The sequence below is a fragment of the Octopus sinensis genome, linkage group LG18 (genome assembly GCF_006345805.1).
Source record: "Octopus sinensis linkage group LG18, ASM634580v1, whole genome shotgun sequence".
Lineage (NCBI taxonomy): Eukaryota > Metazoa > Mollusca > Cephalopoda > Octopoda > Octopodidae > Octopus > Octopus sinensis.
The window spans coordinates 34,222,397-34,238,043 of NC_043014.1; the positions used below are offsets into that span (position 1 = coordinate 34,222,397).

The 15,647-nt window shown below is 35.5% G+C and overlaps 1 protein-coding gene across 1 annotated transcript in view; it reads right to left on the minus strand.

Moving 5' to 3' along the window:
* LOC115221327 (ubiquitin carboxyl-terminal hydrolase 10-A) overlaps positions 1 to 15,021 on the minus strand; it is a 36,107-nt gene extending 21,086 nt beyond the window's left edge. The window contains exons 1-4 of the mRNA XM_029791498.2: positions 14,860 to 15,021; positions 3,934 to 4,041; positions 3,195 to 3,228; positions 1,650 to 3,110 (exon numbers count right to left, since the gene is read on the minus strand). Coding sequence (XP_029647358.2) covers positions 1,650 to 3,110; positions 3,195 to 3,228; positions 3,934 to 4,041; positions 14,860 to 15,006 — 1,750 coding nt within the window. The 5' untranslated portion in view covers positions 15,007 to 15,021. The remainder of the gene's footprint in view (positions 1 to 1,649; positions 3,111 to 3,194; positions 3,229 to 3,933; positions 4,042 to 14,859) is intronic.
* Positions 15,022 to 15,647: the final 626 nt, after the last annotated feature.

Consider the following 15,647-nt stretch of genomic DNA (forward strand, 5'->3'; position numbering starts at 1 on the left):
AATTATCTAATTTCTAGTGTCAAAGCCATCTGGTCTATAATAAACAGTATAAATCACTATAAAGTTATATTTTTCCAGGACAGCAGTAAGTAATACAGTAATTTTCTAAGTGTGGCTGTAAAATTGTATCGCTCAAAGTTGTCTGCTCTTACACATCAAAATAAACCAGAAAATGTAATAACTGAAATTTAAAACAGCAAAATGAAGATGTGTACTTAGTTTTTTGTTTATATGCTACTACATACTTCAGTTTGTGTATAAGCACAAGAACATATGTGCTTCTTAAAATTTTACATGTTTTAATAACCCACTACAATAAATAATAACACAAAGGCACTTCAGTCTATCTAGTCACATCGTCATCATCATCATTTAATGTCTGTTGTCCATGTGGCACGAGTTGGACGGTTTGACCAGGGCTGGCAAATCCATATACCAAATTCACTCACAAGGGTTTGGCCAGCTAAATCAGAGTGGAGTCTGTTGCAGCCTTCCAGCGTGCCAACCTTGGTCAAACCATCCAATCCATACTAACATGGTCAATAGATGTTAAATGATGATGATGTACCCCTATAGTCACTTGATGTTTAAGAAATCCTATAATATTTTTATAATTAAATATTATTAGGAACTGTATAAAAAAACTTTAAAAATATCTTGTGTCTTGTAGAAGCATAAGCAATTTATTGCACAAACTTAAACAAAATCTTATATGGATCCTGGTTGAATTTGAACTCACAATGTAAAGGAACCTAACTAAATAGAAGGCATTTTGTTTAGAACTACCAATTCTGCAAACTGCTGCCCTTATTACAATGGAACAATAAGCATCAGTATTTACCAGTTTTTAACAGGATAATCAGTGGCACAATGCATCTGACAGCAAAGCATAAAGAAAAGTCTAACTCAGCATGCAACAAATATTGCAAACACTGGAGAAAATCATTATTTTTCATTTTCTTGATTTGTTTATACCCTTTGCATAAGATATAAATCAGCAAAATACACACACACAGAGTTGACTTTGCCTTTTGCTCTTTCAGTAAAATACTAGCAGAGGATAGTGGATTAATGGAACTATTAGTGTCAGAAGGTATACATTGCAGATCAATGTGTTCTGAGTTCAAACCTGACTTCCTGTACTGGAAAAATTGGTTCTTTGAAACCCAGCAAAAACAGTGTTATATTTAGGAAGTCCTTAAGTGCTCAACTATTTCAGCCTGTCACACTATGGCAACAAACCAGCTAGCAAGAAAACACAAGAAGGCTTTCAAGTCCTATGCAAAAGAATGGAGAAAAAGCCAAAGTAGATAATGAATTATAATGCAGTCCTTGGACCCATCAGACCTAGCTGAACTGTCCAACTCATACCAGCATGGACGTTAAGTAATACACACACACACACACACACACACGCATGCATGGTGGGCTTCCACAGTTTGTCAACTAAATTCCATACAAGATTTTGCTCAACCTGATGTTCTTGAAGGAAATTGCCTTGAAATGCTGTGCTGTGGGATCAAACTTGAAGCAGTGTAGTTGCAAAGAATGTACTTCAGCAACACAGACATGTCTGAACTTTCAGACTATAATAATATCACTATAATGTACATAAAGTCACAAAATGAAGAGAAAATTTGGATACTTACCTCCAATCTTCATTGCCATCAGGTCCTCGTCAACAGCAACAGGAGTTGGCAGCTGAGGGGTAGATTCCTTTACAAATTCTCGTTCCGGGCTTGGTTTTGGCACTGTAGCTGATGTCATACCTTTACCTGTTGCAGCCCTGTCCACAGATGCTGGAGAGGATGTCCGTTTAGAAACAGTCAGCTCATCGTCCCTGTCTGATGTTCCCGAGTACACAACAATACTCTTTGATGTAGTCTCAGTGTTTCTGAACAGACCAGCCCAAGACTTCATCTTGGGAAGCTGTGGAGTAGGAGAAATATCTTTGTCTTTAGCTTGGCTAACTGTCTCCACACTCTCTGTTGAGGTCACACTGTCTGCATCTTTTGTCACATCTACAGTCGGTGTCTGTGACTCTGATTCTAAGCTATTTGGTACATTCTCACCAGCAACTGCTGAACTCTCAACAACAGGTTCGGCATTTTCAGATTTTGTTTCATTCACATCTGCCAAAGAACTATTTACAACACTGTCAACATGGTCACTAGGCTTGGGTGATTGGTCACTAGGTTGGCTCTGCAAATTATCATTGTCTGAAGGTGTAGTTGTTGGGAGTGGTTTATCTTTAGCCTGACTGTTAAGTGAATTTGTATCAGATGGAGATTCCTCCCCAGTTTGGTTACTATTACTCTTTTGGTCAGGAAATGTTATTATATAATGATCATTGTGTAACTTTAACTGTAAGTTATCATTAGGAAGAATACCATTCCCAGAGATTTCAGAGTCAAAAAAGCTAATAGTTTCCAACATCTGGGTTTCAGTTTCAATTGACTTTTCTAGTTTTCCAGAAGGCACATTATCACAGTCTGGCTTCGCCTGACCACTCTTGTCAATCATGCTAAAACTAGTTGGATCAACTTTATCAGTTCCGCAATTTTTCACTTGTACTCTCTTGTTACACTGCTTGATGTTTTTCAGATCTCCAGATTTCGTCTCTTCTGCTTCAGTTTTCAATGAACCAGACAGGCTGGGTTCAAGCACATTGTTCCCCTCATAGAGTTTGCCATTCTCTTTGACTGATGTGTTTGTCACGGAGTTTCCAGCGACTGGCATGCTTGGTTGAGACTGGTCGTATTCATGAACTGTATCTACATGGTTGGAAACTGGTGGAATTACAGAATCATTATTGACCACTTCTAGTGAAGCATCAGAAGGAGGGGGTATGAAGTCATGATTTACCATGGTCAAATTGATGGGAATCATACCAGGAGGAGGCCCAACCACTGAGGGTCTGTTTATTTGGGGCTGAGAAATGTTGACTGGTTGTGTAAATACCAAAGGTACTAGTGGAGACTGGAAAATAGCACCTCCAGCAGGGATGTGAGGAACAGGTCCTGTGCGTGGGTACAGAGTTGCAACAGGAACAACTGAAGGAGGTGGTGGAGGTGGATTACCATTGTAAGCTTCATAAGGAATCAGATCATCTGTAAAAAGACAATGAAGGTCATGAGTTTTTATATAACTTAGCAAAGCATTATCAGGAAGGGAAATAAACAACATTAACTTACCAGCTAAAGGAGATCCATCTTTGTCCCATGGAAACTGAAATAGATAAAGTTTAGATTTTATTTCTCACCAATAGGTTATGGTATGCATCCAAATTTTTAAACTTGAAGATTTTCCATTATGAAAAAAAAACATCAAAAATATAAAAACTATTTTTTAAATTGCTTTTTAAATTTGAGTTTTAAAATTTTTTTTTTTAAACTTGCTAAATATGCAGGAAGTGAATTTCATTCCGAATAGCTAGCACAGAAAAGTGCAACTACTGTAGCCAGTGAATAAAATGGAGCTACAAAGAAGACTCAGTAGGATTCAGAGACTAAAAAAATATAAGTCCATTAGATGTACTGCAAAAAATAGATGCTTCTGCAGGGCTGGTCAGCCTGCTAGAAAGTGCACCAAATGTCTTAAGTCTCTACTGTCTTAAAAAAAGGAGAAACTGAGTGGAATAATTGTCCTAGATATACAATTCCAAAGAAAATGCTCATAGGCCAATTCAAATCAAAAGCACACTACCACCAATAAAGAGACACACACACACAGGTTTTTACTCAGTGCCCCAATTTCCAAATTCCACTCAAGGAATTGGCCAACCTGGAGATATTTGCCCAAGATCCCATACAATGGAATCAAATCCAAATCTACATATTAACAAAGCAAACTTCTTACCCACAAGTTATACATGCAAAAGTTATATTTCAGGACTTAATAAACATCAAAGATTCAAAAAACTTGATTACTCACTTCTATTTTCTTCTGCCCAGATTCCAAGTTTGCACCATGCAATATATGCTGGACAACATCTTGTTCATCTGGAGGTAAACCACTGAAGTCACCAAAGGAGTAGTTTTCCTGAAAATACATTACAAAAACAGTTAATTATATCCCGAAATTATTACAACTACCACTATAAATTAAATTTCTTTTTAACCCTTTCATTAACATTACTGTGAGAGAGATAGAGAGAGAGAGAAAGAGAGAGAGAAAGATAGAGAGAGAGTGAGAGAAAGAAAGAGAAACTGTCAGTAAACTAAATTTTTTTTCAACTTTTTTAATTTGCTTGGTTCGTTGACACTGCAGTCATTAATTTCCTGTAGTTTATTTCTATGTACAGAGCTGCTAGAAATTATAATGTTCTCAAACTCTTCAGATGATTAAATTGAAAAAGCCATAATAAAAGGACAAACTAGATAGAATGAGAGTATACTGGCAATTTATAATGACATTATTCAAGACAATTTAACATGGACAACTTCCATTGTGTGCATCTGATAATAAATTTTATTGTTTTTCTTTTCTACTATAAATTAGTAAGTCCTTAAAAAATGATATCAAGACAAGAACTACACTGTACGTTACCTAGCTATACTTGGAGCAAGTTTTGGATGCAGGTATAAACATATGGATTATAAATTTTGTTTCACAACCATATGGTTTTAGCTTCAATCCCACTTTCATCCTAAGTGATTTCTACAATAGCCTTGCACTGAGCAAAGACCATCCTTGTTCTTGAATGGTATGCCTAATCTGTCACCCAATTTAACATCACTACCTAGCTTTTCAGTGCACCTACAAAATCCTGCTGCAAACTTTGAGATAGATCTCTGTGAATAATTTCTACCCTACCTATCAGCAATCAATGAAGCCTTGAAATGGAGCCCACCAGCACTGCTCTTCCACTTCTAAGATGTTTAACCCTTTTGTTACCTTTCTTTTGAAATACACTGCCTTTCTTTCAATTAATTTTGAAAGCAATAAAAAATTTTATTAACATAACTGACATTATTAAGCTATGCTTTGGAACATAAATGAACATGAAATTTTTGTACCATAGAACCACAGGTGGTCTCAGACAAGTTGGTATCAGGGGTTACCCATCTCACACACCCAGAAATTTAATGCTACCCATCTACATTTTTTATTCTATTACAAAATAACCATACTTTGCAAAATTCAGATATTAACATAGAAGAGTCAAGAAATCTATGGACATTATATTCATTCTTTTCCACAGACTTATGAATGAAAATCTGGCAAAATTTAGTGCTAAAAACAAGAGACACCAAACTATATAAGAAAAAGTATCTTAACAATATACTTTCAAATCAAATATGAGATTTTTCAACTCAAGAATTGAATACAAATTATATTGCAGTAACAATACACAAACCTTCCATTAACATTTTAACTTCCTTATTGAAGTAGTAACATCAGTTAGATGCCTGAAATAATAGATCTTTGGTACCTTGAACCCAGGTTTCCTCATTTGTTCAAGAAACTTAGATCTTTTCCATAGGTGTTTCTTGACCAATCACCACAGATCACCCATCAACTAAGCATTTTTCCCAACTAGCATCCACAGATGCAAGCATGCTGTGTGGTAAGAAGCTTGCTCCCCAACCACATGGTTCAAGCTTTAGTCCCACTGCATGGCACCTTAGGCTAGTGTCTTCTATAGCCCCAGGCTAACCAAAGCCTTGCAAGTGGATGTGATAGATGGAAACTGAAAGAAGCCTGTTTAGTGTGTGTGTAAGTCACCATTGCTTGACAAATGGTGTTGATGTTTACATCCCTGTAACTTAATGGTTCAGCAAAAGAGATCAACAGAATAACAAGTACTAGATTAAGAAAAACAGTACTAGAGTCAATTCATTCTACTAAAAATCCCTCACTGCAGTGTCCCAGCAAGGCTGCAGTCTAATGGCTGAAACAAGTAGAAGATAAAAGATACTGTATATAACCAGAACAGTTTATATCATGTATCACAACCAGTGCATTTAATCTTAATACCAACCCATCTGCCTCTACTAAAGAGTTCATATTGAAAATGAAATATATTATTAATGGGTACAAGATTTTACAACAATGTATAACCCAATCAAGGAAGCTTTTGGTCACTCAACTTGCAAAAAATAACAGCCAAATCTTTCTCAAACAGCACCCAACTATCTTACGAAAGGATAATATGGACTTGGGTTCCTTGTGTACAGGAAAAAGGATTAACTAGCTTACACAACTTTTTTCATATTTCACCAACAACAGACCAAACTGGAATTCCTCATCAATCATTTTATATATAATTCAGTACTTTAGATTCCAAAAGAGAGTAATAGTGCATTGGTTCTCAAAACCACTTCAATATCCATCTAAACCTAACCACTATGTTATCTCTTGGTCCATTGCTATTTATATCAACTAGGTAGCAAATATACTTCTATCATCAAGCCATCTGAGTAGTCCATAGATTTTGTGTTGGCATTTAATGCATCTTAAGATTTTAATTTCTTGCCAATCTTCTAGAGATCACTGAGAATTATTTTTGACATCCTCAGTATGTATTGACTACAGAGTACTGAGTTTCTTCTATAAGCTATATACTTAGCCCCACCTTAAATTTATCAATGTCCAGGCAAGATAAGTGTTCTAAGCCAAGACCTTTTCTTGCATATATTGCCATACTTAAATTAATGCAACATCATGAAATGGTAAATCAATGTGAAAAAAGAAAAATGCACTGCCTATTCTAACCATCCCAAAACTTAAAATTAGTGATAATACAATAGTTTTAAATATGCACAGCACACCACTTCGTATTAACTTTAATTGTATGTAGCAAAATAAAATGACATTTGTAACAACAGGCTTGGTCAAGCAACTGCTGAAAGGAACAACAATTGTGGTTATTAATTTACAGAACAGACTATATCAATTTAGAATATAACCACATAATATATCAACTTCGTAAATAAAATATATCAAACTGCTGCAATGTCAGTTTACAATCAAATTTTGATTAAACCCTCTTGAGAACAATTGCCAAAAATGAAGAAGATAAAATATTGGTTTATATCATCCTAACAGGTTAAATTCAAAAACTTTGGAACAACCATAACCAACTTCAAGACCACCAAATTTGTATTAAATATTTATTAGTATTAGAATAACTTTGAGAAAGTTTAATTTAGTTTCTGCTTTATAATACCCTATACTGAATTTTGCTTCATCTCTTCAGGTACTATTTTACTGAGGATTGAATCCCCATTCCCAATATGAAAATCTCCATAAAAACCAATAACTAATCACAAACTAGAGGCAATTTTTTTTAAATATGAAAAGGCAGTAGGGTATAAAAATGGAAAATAAGAGTTTCTGTTATAGACAAAACATTACTGTAAAAACCACAGAAAATAAAGACACTGCAATCAAAGTCCTGTGCCAAATTTAGCTCAATATGGTTGTCATTAAAAAAGCTTTAATGTCATTTAAACATGCAGTTTAGTAACCTGTATGGATTCAAGCTTAGCATATATATGGCATCTGATATATCAAGTAATCTGTCTAAAATGGTACAAAACAGCAAAAGGTTAAAAGTTTACTAAGTCATTTTAATCAGTATATAATCAATTTTTCCATCTTTAATTTGTTGTGTCTGGGAAGAGTCATTTTCTTTTTGTGCCTTATAATGTAACACACTCACCAGTAAAATTTCCACTTATTTCTTATCTTTATTTTCCTAAAATTTTTGTTGCGTCTTGCAACCTTTTAAATAGTCTTGACTCTTGAAAAGGTTGCAAGACGCAACGAGAATTTTAATAAAATAAAAATAAGTGGAAATTTTACCAGTGAGTGTGTTACATTATAAGGCACAAAAAGAAAATGACTCTCCCCAGACACAACAGAATATGTTTCAACATACAAACTCATATAAAGAATCTTGCAAACCAAATCCAAAAACGAAAATCTTTAATTTGTTTCATTATAAATAAAAACTCTCATTAGTCAAAATATTTAACCATTTCATGCTTTATAGTTAAAGAAACTCTGGAATTCATCACAATTACCAAGATATCAGTGTCTCCAGATTCAAATACCATTACTAGTTCTACTTTAAACTAAATGGAAACTGGTGAAGAATTTGTCAAGCAATATCTTTCCATACTAAGTTCACCAAACATTGCTCGGTCATGAACAAGTCAAATATACACTTTAGACATCAAAACATACATCAGTGAATATTATTCAAACAACTTATGTCCTAGATTCTGGTACCAACGTTAACGTTGAAACAAATGGATTTTAGAATGTCAAAAGATAAAAAATAAACCCTATAATTAAACTAACACATTATATATCAACATTTAATATGTTTTCCATGTTAGTATGGATTGGATGGTTCAATAGGATTGTGCCAAACTCCAATATCTGCTTTGGTAAGTTTCCTACAGCTGGAAGCCTTTCTTAACTGCTTTGCAGTGTGTACTGGGTGTTTTTGATGTGGCACAAGTACCAGTGAGGTTACTAACTAACTCACAAAACAAGACCCTCAACTGAAAGGGGCAATTTTGAGAGAGATAGCATTATGCCAATGATGGGAGGTTAAAGTATGATAGAGAAACAGATACTGATGTCTTGTTGTAGGGCTGATACAGTGTTAATCCTGTTGGAAAAGAAGAGATAAGTAAAGATTTGTCAAGATATACTCTCAGCAGTATGCACCCCTCAATCATTAATAACTAACTGTACTGTGATCCTAACACTAACACCAGTTACTATTTCTGCTCATCTTCACTATCCCTCAACTGAACAACACCTCTACAAACAATACTGAATTCTTCAAGCTTATAAAGTAATGTTGAGACACTAAAGTATGTGTGCCTGAATATGATAATCATTTATTCTTGTCATCTGTCTTAACTATGCTACTTTATTTATTGAATAAAGTAGCAAGTAGTCAATATTCTGTAATTTCAACTATATATACTACACTCACAGAGTGGTTGGCATTAGGAAGGGCATCCAGCAGTAGAAACACTGCCAGATCAGACTGAAGCCTGGTGCAGCCTCCTGGCTTCCCAGTCCTCAGTCGAACCATCCAACCCATGCTAGCATGGAAAACGGACGTTAAACGATGATGATGATATACTAAAATGCATACCTTTTTTTTAGTACATTGGACTACACACAAAGTGCACCAAATTATTTTCATTTGCTCTAAAAAGTACAGCGAATAAAGAGTTTGGGAACCACTGGTGGTCATGCAATCTGCTAAACATAGCAACCACATCTCTCTAACACCCTACCATCTTAACAGCATATCAAAGATTATTTCAATATGCATTTTTTTTATTAAGTCAGTGTATCACAAGTCATCACCTGTAACCATGTGGTTAAGTCTGCTTGATCAGAGGTGACCAGGGAATATACAACAAAGAAACTGGCAAGGCTTTGGAAAGATATGAATAGTAAAAGCAATGCCTCTTAATGATTAGAATCTAATGGAAATATATGGATTACTAGAATTAATCTTAAGGGACACTACAGCACACACCCTATAGTTATGGCTGTAAAAGAGGATGGGGAACAGGCAAATGCAAAGATATGAAGAACAAGTTCAGCACAATAGAAACAAATGTTAGACTTGAAAGAAGTAAAACAGACGATACAATAATAGATACTATAACTTTAATACGAGTTCAGCCACACTAATAAGATCTGACATGCGTGAGATGCTGACACCCTATCCCAGGTTTTAAAAAAATAAACCTAATAGGTGCAGGAGTGGCTGTGTGGTAAGTAGCTTGCTTACCAACCACATGGTTCCGGGTTCAGTCCCACTGCGTGGCACCTTGGGCAAGTGTCTTCTGCTATAGCCTCGGGCCGACCAATGCCTTGTGAGTGGATTTGGTAGACGGAAACTGAAAGAAGCCTGTCGTATATATATATATATATGTATGTATGTGTGTGTGTGTATATGTTTGTGTGTCTGTGTTTGTCCCCCTAGCATTGCTTGACAACCGATGCTGGTGTGTTTAGTCCGTCACTTAGCGGTTCGGCAAAAGAGACCGATAGAATAAATACTGGGCTTACAAAGAATAAGTCCCGGGGTCGATTTGCTCGACTAAAGGCGGTGCTCCAGCATGGCCGCAGTCAAATGACTGAAACAAGTAAAAGATAAAAGATAGAAAGATAATCATATTTAATGGGGCCAAGTTTTACAAAACAAAATCAGCAATCAATTAGTTGAACTTTCTAAAGTGGGACAAAAATCTACAATTAAACCGTTAAACAATACAGGTGTATATAATTTTGAACGTTAATTTCACCTAATTATATACATAATTACAAGGCAATGAAGAAGCCAGTGTATCATATACTTCACATGAAAAGGAAGTTTTAACACAGGCTAACCTATGAGCTAAGGCCTCCCAGCTGTGACTATCATTTTCCCTTTGGTGTGTCAATTCCCCTTCATGACAATGTCGTTTTAAGGATATTTGGCTGTTGTGTCTAACAGGTTAAGTGACAATGTAGAGACACTCATTGAATAAGTTTCCGGCAGCCCCAAAAATGTATTTTAGTAAATTTACAGAAATAACCAATATTCATAAAATAAGGTAATTAACGGAAATAATCTCTAACAGATATCCTCACATACTGATTTGTTTAATAACTGGCCGATGACGCCCTTACCACCACTAACCACTCAAACATGAAGTAGGGGTAGAAACGGGGCAAGCAGAGTTTAAGTGTTTTGTTTGATCTAGAGACATGACAGATGTGAACTCTTGACATGGTCAGCTAGCAAGAGCTAATGAGAAAATCGCTGCATGATCGCGTTACCTGCAGCCATATCTTCCCACTAACATCTTATCTTTAAAAAGGGGTCGTTGGATAGACAGGATGGTCATGCTTGAAGGCCTTTGGGGGCTTAAACAACGAAGAAGCGGTCTAAAGTGATAGCATTAACTAGCTGTTTCATGTATCACAAATTCAAAACTTCTAGATATTCGTTCATCACTCAATATTTTGGTTAATATAGGGCGTAACAAATATCAGAAAATCAAAAAAAAAATGTGTGTAATAGGTGTAAAACAACTTCCTATGAACGAATATGAAAAAAAAAATTCGCGCACGCGAAAGGGGGGTGGGGGAGAGGCCTCGGAAAATTCACATCGGGAAGTTCCGAAAGCGTCTGAGGAGCTGACCCGGGCACCAAAACAAACAAAAAATAGTGTAATATGTGTAAAACAACTTGCTCTAAACGAATATGAAAAAAAAAATGCGCTCTCGAGAAAGAGGGGTGGGGGAGAGGCCTCGGAATATTTATATCGGGAATTTCCGAAAGCGTCTGAACCGGGCACAAAAACAAAAACAAAAACAGCGTAATAGGTGTAAAACAACTTGCTCTAAACGACTATCATGAAAAAAATGCGCGCTCGCGAAAGGGGGGTGGGGGAGAGGCTTCGGAAATTTCACATCTTCAGTCCACGGCCTTTAAACTAAGAAAAAATAGTGTAATTGGTGTAAAACTACTTGTTCTAAACGAGTATCAAGAACACACACTCACACATGAATCATAAACTCCGTATTTCGCAAAAAAAAAAATAAAGAGAAGAAATTCTGGAAAAAGTGAAGAAATGTTGGATCTCATTCCTTGGTGAATCAAAATACGTGTCAGAAACATCTTGAAATACTACAGAAATTATGTTACGAAAATGATAATGTATACATACCTCTTTGAGTGGTCCATCGATAATGATGATAAAGAAATGAGTTGGATTTGAACTCAGAATATTGACTAACACAACTACATACTACAAGACTCAAAATATTCAGCCAAGTCACCACCCTTTAACTAGCAATAATAATAACATCAATAACATAACAGCCAATTCTTGAGACAAACTTGGTAGCAAGATAAATATTTCAAATCTCAAAGGGCTCGACCACATGGCTCCGGGTTCAGTCCCACTGTGTAGCACTTCTAAAGCCGTGAAGTGGATTTGGGAGCAGGAAACGGAAAAGATCCCGTTATGTGTCAGTGTGTGTGTGCGCGTCTTTGCGTTCGTCCCTCACGACCACTTGACAACCGTTATCGGTTTGTTTACGTCCTTGTAACTTAGCGGTTCGGCGAGAAACCGATAGAAAAGTACCAGGCTTTAAAAAGAAATAAATACTAGGGTCGATTCGTTCGACTAAAATCCTTTAAAGCCGTTGTCCGAGCATGACCGCGGTCCAATGACTGTAACAAGTAAAAGATAACTACTAGTCACACCGTCCAAAGTTCAGGTCACATTACTGCCAATGTGTGTGGGCCTCGACTGAACTGAAGTTCGATTTCTTTAACATTCAATGATTAACGGTATGAAATCATAAAAACAATAGCTCTAACAAATAAATCGTGCTGTACATGCAAGCATTGGAACAATCAATCCATGCTACGATATCTACGGGAAAGGCATGAGTGTAACAAATTCACATCTCTTCAAAATGAATGCGATAAAAGTATTGAGCAACAGGTAATTACAAATACAACACAAAGCAAATAAGGTATGTTTACTGCCCAAGCAAAAGACCAAGTCAAAAAGAATTCTATCAAAGTTTGTTTTTAAAAAATTTAATTTAAAACGCCAAATGTCAAACAAACTCAACTAGCTTGTTTAAAAAGCAAGGTATTATTAAATCAGGTTAATGGGCTGGAAATAAAATGTTCAAAAATGCTTTTAACAATAGGATGTGCAACAAACAATCTGCTAGTCTGCAGTAAAAATATAAACATTTACACTTCAATTGCTAATGTTCTTATTTAGCCGCAGGTCAAGGGGTTTCTAAAATAACTCACCTCGGATGACATTAAGTAATTGTGACTTTATCAAAGACGGTGGAGAGTGGTTTGGGGGAAATTTAGCTGCTATTTCTTACGGGTCAAATGACTGTAAAGAGACTCCCTGTCGCTTCGACAAATAACTAATTAATCACCAGAGGAATCAATTATTTTTACAAGTCATCTTTCTATAAATCTGCAAACTAGAACAATGACAACGTCCAACAGGTCGAAACAGCTATTAACAATGGACAGAGGTTAGGACCGAAGTCGAACCTAGAACAAAAGCCATACATTCTGAAGATAGCGGAATTACATCGACCACAAAAGATGCCTGAAGAGAACTAATACATCAACCGAACACGCCTGTATCAATAACTGAGAATTTAGCACTTTATTTTATGCTTTTATCTTTTTCAAACTAGATTTGACAATAGGTAAGGCCAACAAGCGATTAAAAAAAACAACAAACAAAACGTAATGGAAAGAGGGTAGATTTTATAATTACAGAAAATAATACTTCTAATTGAATTACGAAAAAAAAGATGCTGCAATGTCGACAGTTATTAAACGACGGTAATGGTTAGACCAAATCCAAAATAAACATGTGATTCACAGTGAATATTATTTTTGCGATCATGAAATTTTACTAAGAGGAATCAGTTTTCGAAACATACTTCAGTAAATCTTAAATTATTTCAGCTTACAAACATCTTGCATGAAGTATGTAAATAGAATTAAATAGAAAGGTATCAACTTGTGTGTGTGTGTGGAACAGTTAGAGACATTGTTCCAACATGGCGCTAATTCCTTAACCTTAAACAACAGATATAAAACAAAGCTAATGTGCATTATTACACAGCATACAGAGATAAGTGGTTGGGTTTATTTTTACAATTTACCTAGCATTCCACTTAGTTATTGCAAAACGAGCTAAAAAATCGAGCAAATGAGGAGTAACAAGTGAATTTGCTCGCTGACAACCCAACTCCACACACCAAACTCTGTTATCACCCACGTGTCTTTACAACACAGAAAACCAATTTTCTCAAGCTACTTTCCTAAGAAACATTTTTCATCATCAACACGATATATTTCTGTCTAAATGAAATATGTGTTGTGCTCGTATGTGGCTATTAAAAGAAAATATCAAACGTGGAATATATTTTTTTTGTTCAAATATGTATAGATAAAACAGTTGAAGAGAGGCCAGCCTGTCATTATTGGCATATGTAAAAAATTTCGAATGATTAACACAAAAGGCCGATGAAAATCTGCGGTCGTTGAACTAACAACCACGTTCAAATACAAACATCAAAATGGGATACATGTTCGATTATATTTATTTAGACGAAAAATTTAAATTACTCGTTTACAGTAGTATATCTTATTCCGATCATAAAGTTTATCTAAGTGTTGTGCTTTGCACTAAGAAAACAAATTAGGTTATGTTAGACAAGTATTACAAGACAGTTAGATACAGAAACATGAAGGAAAACAAGTTTAAATCAAGTTTAGACTATACAAATTTTGTGAAGGGATCAAGGTTACTTGGATACATGAAGTAATAAGGCGATGGAGGGGGGGTAGAGAAAGAGCGAATTTAATTCTTCTTATTTCAATTGTCAGCATACTGACAGAGAATATATACGTGGAGGGGGGGTACACGAAGTTTGGGAAAGGGTTACGAAAATTGCTAAGTCATTTGTTCGTTTAGAATTGGTCTAATGGAATCAGTACATATAGCTTTTCAACTGTCATAATAGACATCCGAGTAACATAGAATACATAAAGTGATCATTAGAGCAGAGAGATAAAATTGAGACAATACAGTAATTAAATAGTGATGGAGCGTGAATAAAGATATTTTCCAATCCAAGCTGTTACAAAAGAGGTTTTTTAAAAACTATTAAACGTTTTGATACGTTTTTTTTTTTCGTTGTTCCTCGTGTTAAGTATAAACAACAAAAAGCGTTAGGCAAATAAAAATAAAATCGCTTAAAGATTTCATCGTTGATACAATCAGAAAGTACTTTTACTGGATGCATAATAATAAAATGAGTCACCTGAGCTGTTTTAGCCATGTTTATAAGCTGAGTTAAGACCAATCCATTGCCATCAGACTTCACACTGAAACTATCATGTCCGACATTATGATAAGGAAAGTACAGAATTCCGTCAACACGCATGCTCACCAAGGGATATAACTCCATCAAGCCGACTTGCCGGGCTCCAAACGCAACGTTGGGGAGGCGAAACCGGCAACAATTAATTTCAAGGTGTTTAGTGATGGAAGAATGAAAGTGATAATGACAGGAGATTAAAACTAAAAATAAAAAAAACACTAACTCAATTAAACCACACTCAAACACAACAAAATATTTACTGCACTTCAAATTGGTATTTAGGTGCCGTCGAGAATGGAGTACAGAATTTTAAAAAAACAATCACAATTTGGCTCTCCAAAATTTTTCACGTGACTCTCAATGGCGTTTTTATATTCCTCGGCCATCCATCTATTTAGCATATGAAAAATTATATACTATGTAAATAGACACGTGAGACAGTTGAACTGGGTATTTTATTTACATTTTATTGATTACTCATGTCACTTCCCGCTGCTGTGTTTAGATTTCAAGGGAGAAATAACCCTTAGATTATTTGACGCTTAGGTTTACGAGGGAGCTAAACGCACTTGATAATGAGTCCCCTAATAGATTTACATTTACATCTCAAAGCAAAGACATTTAAATAGCATTGATTTTATAATGGAAAACAAGCATTTAATTAGGCATATAAACATATCCCATTTACATTGTCTTAAATCGCTAAAAGAAAAAAGCTTGTTATAGAT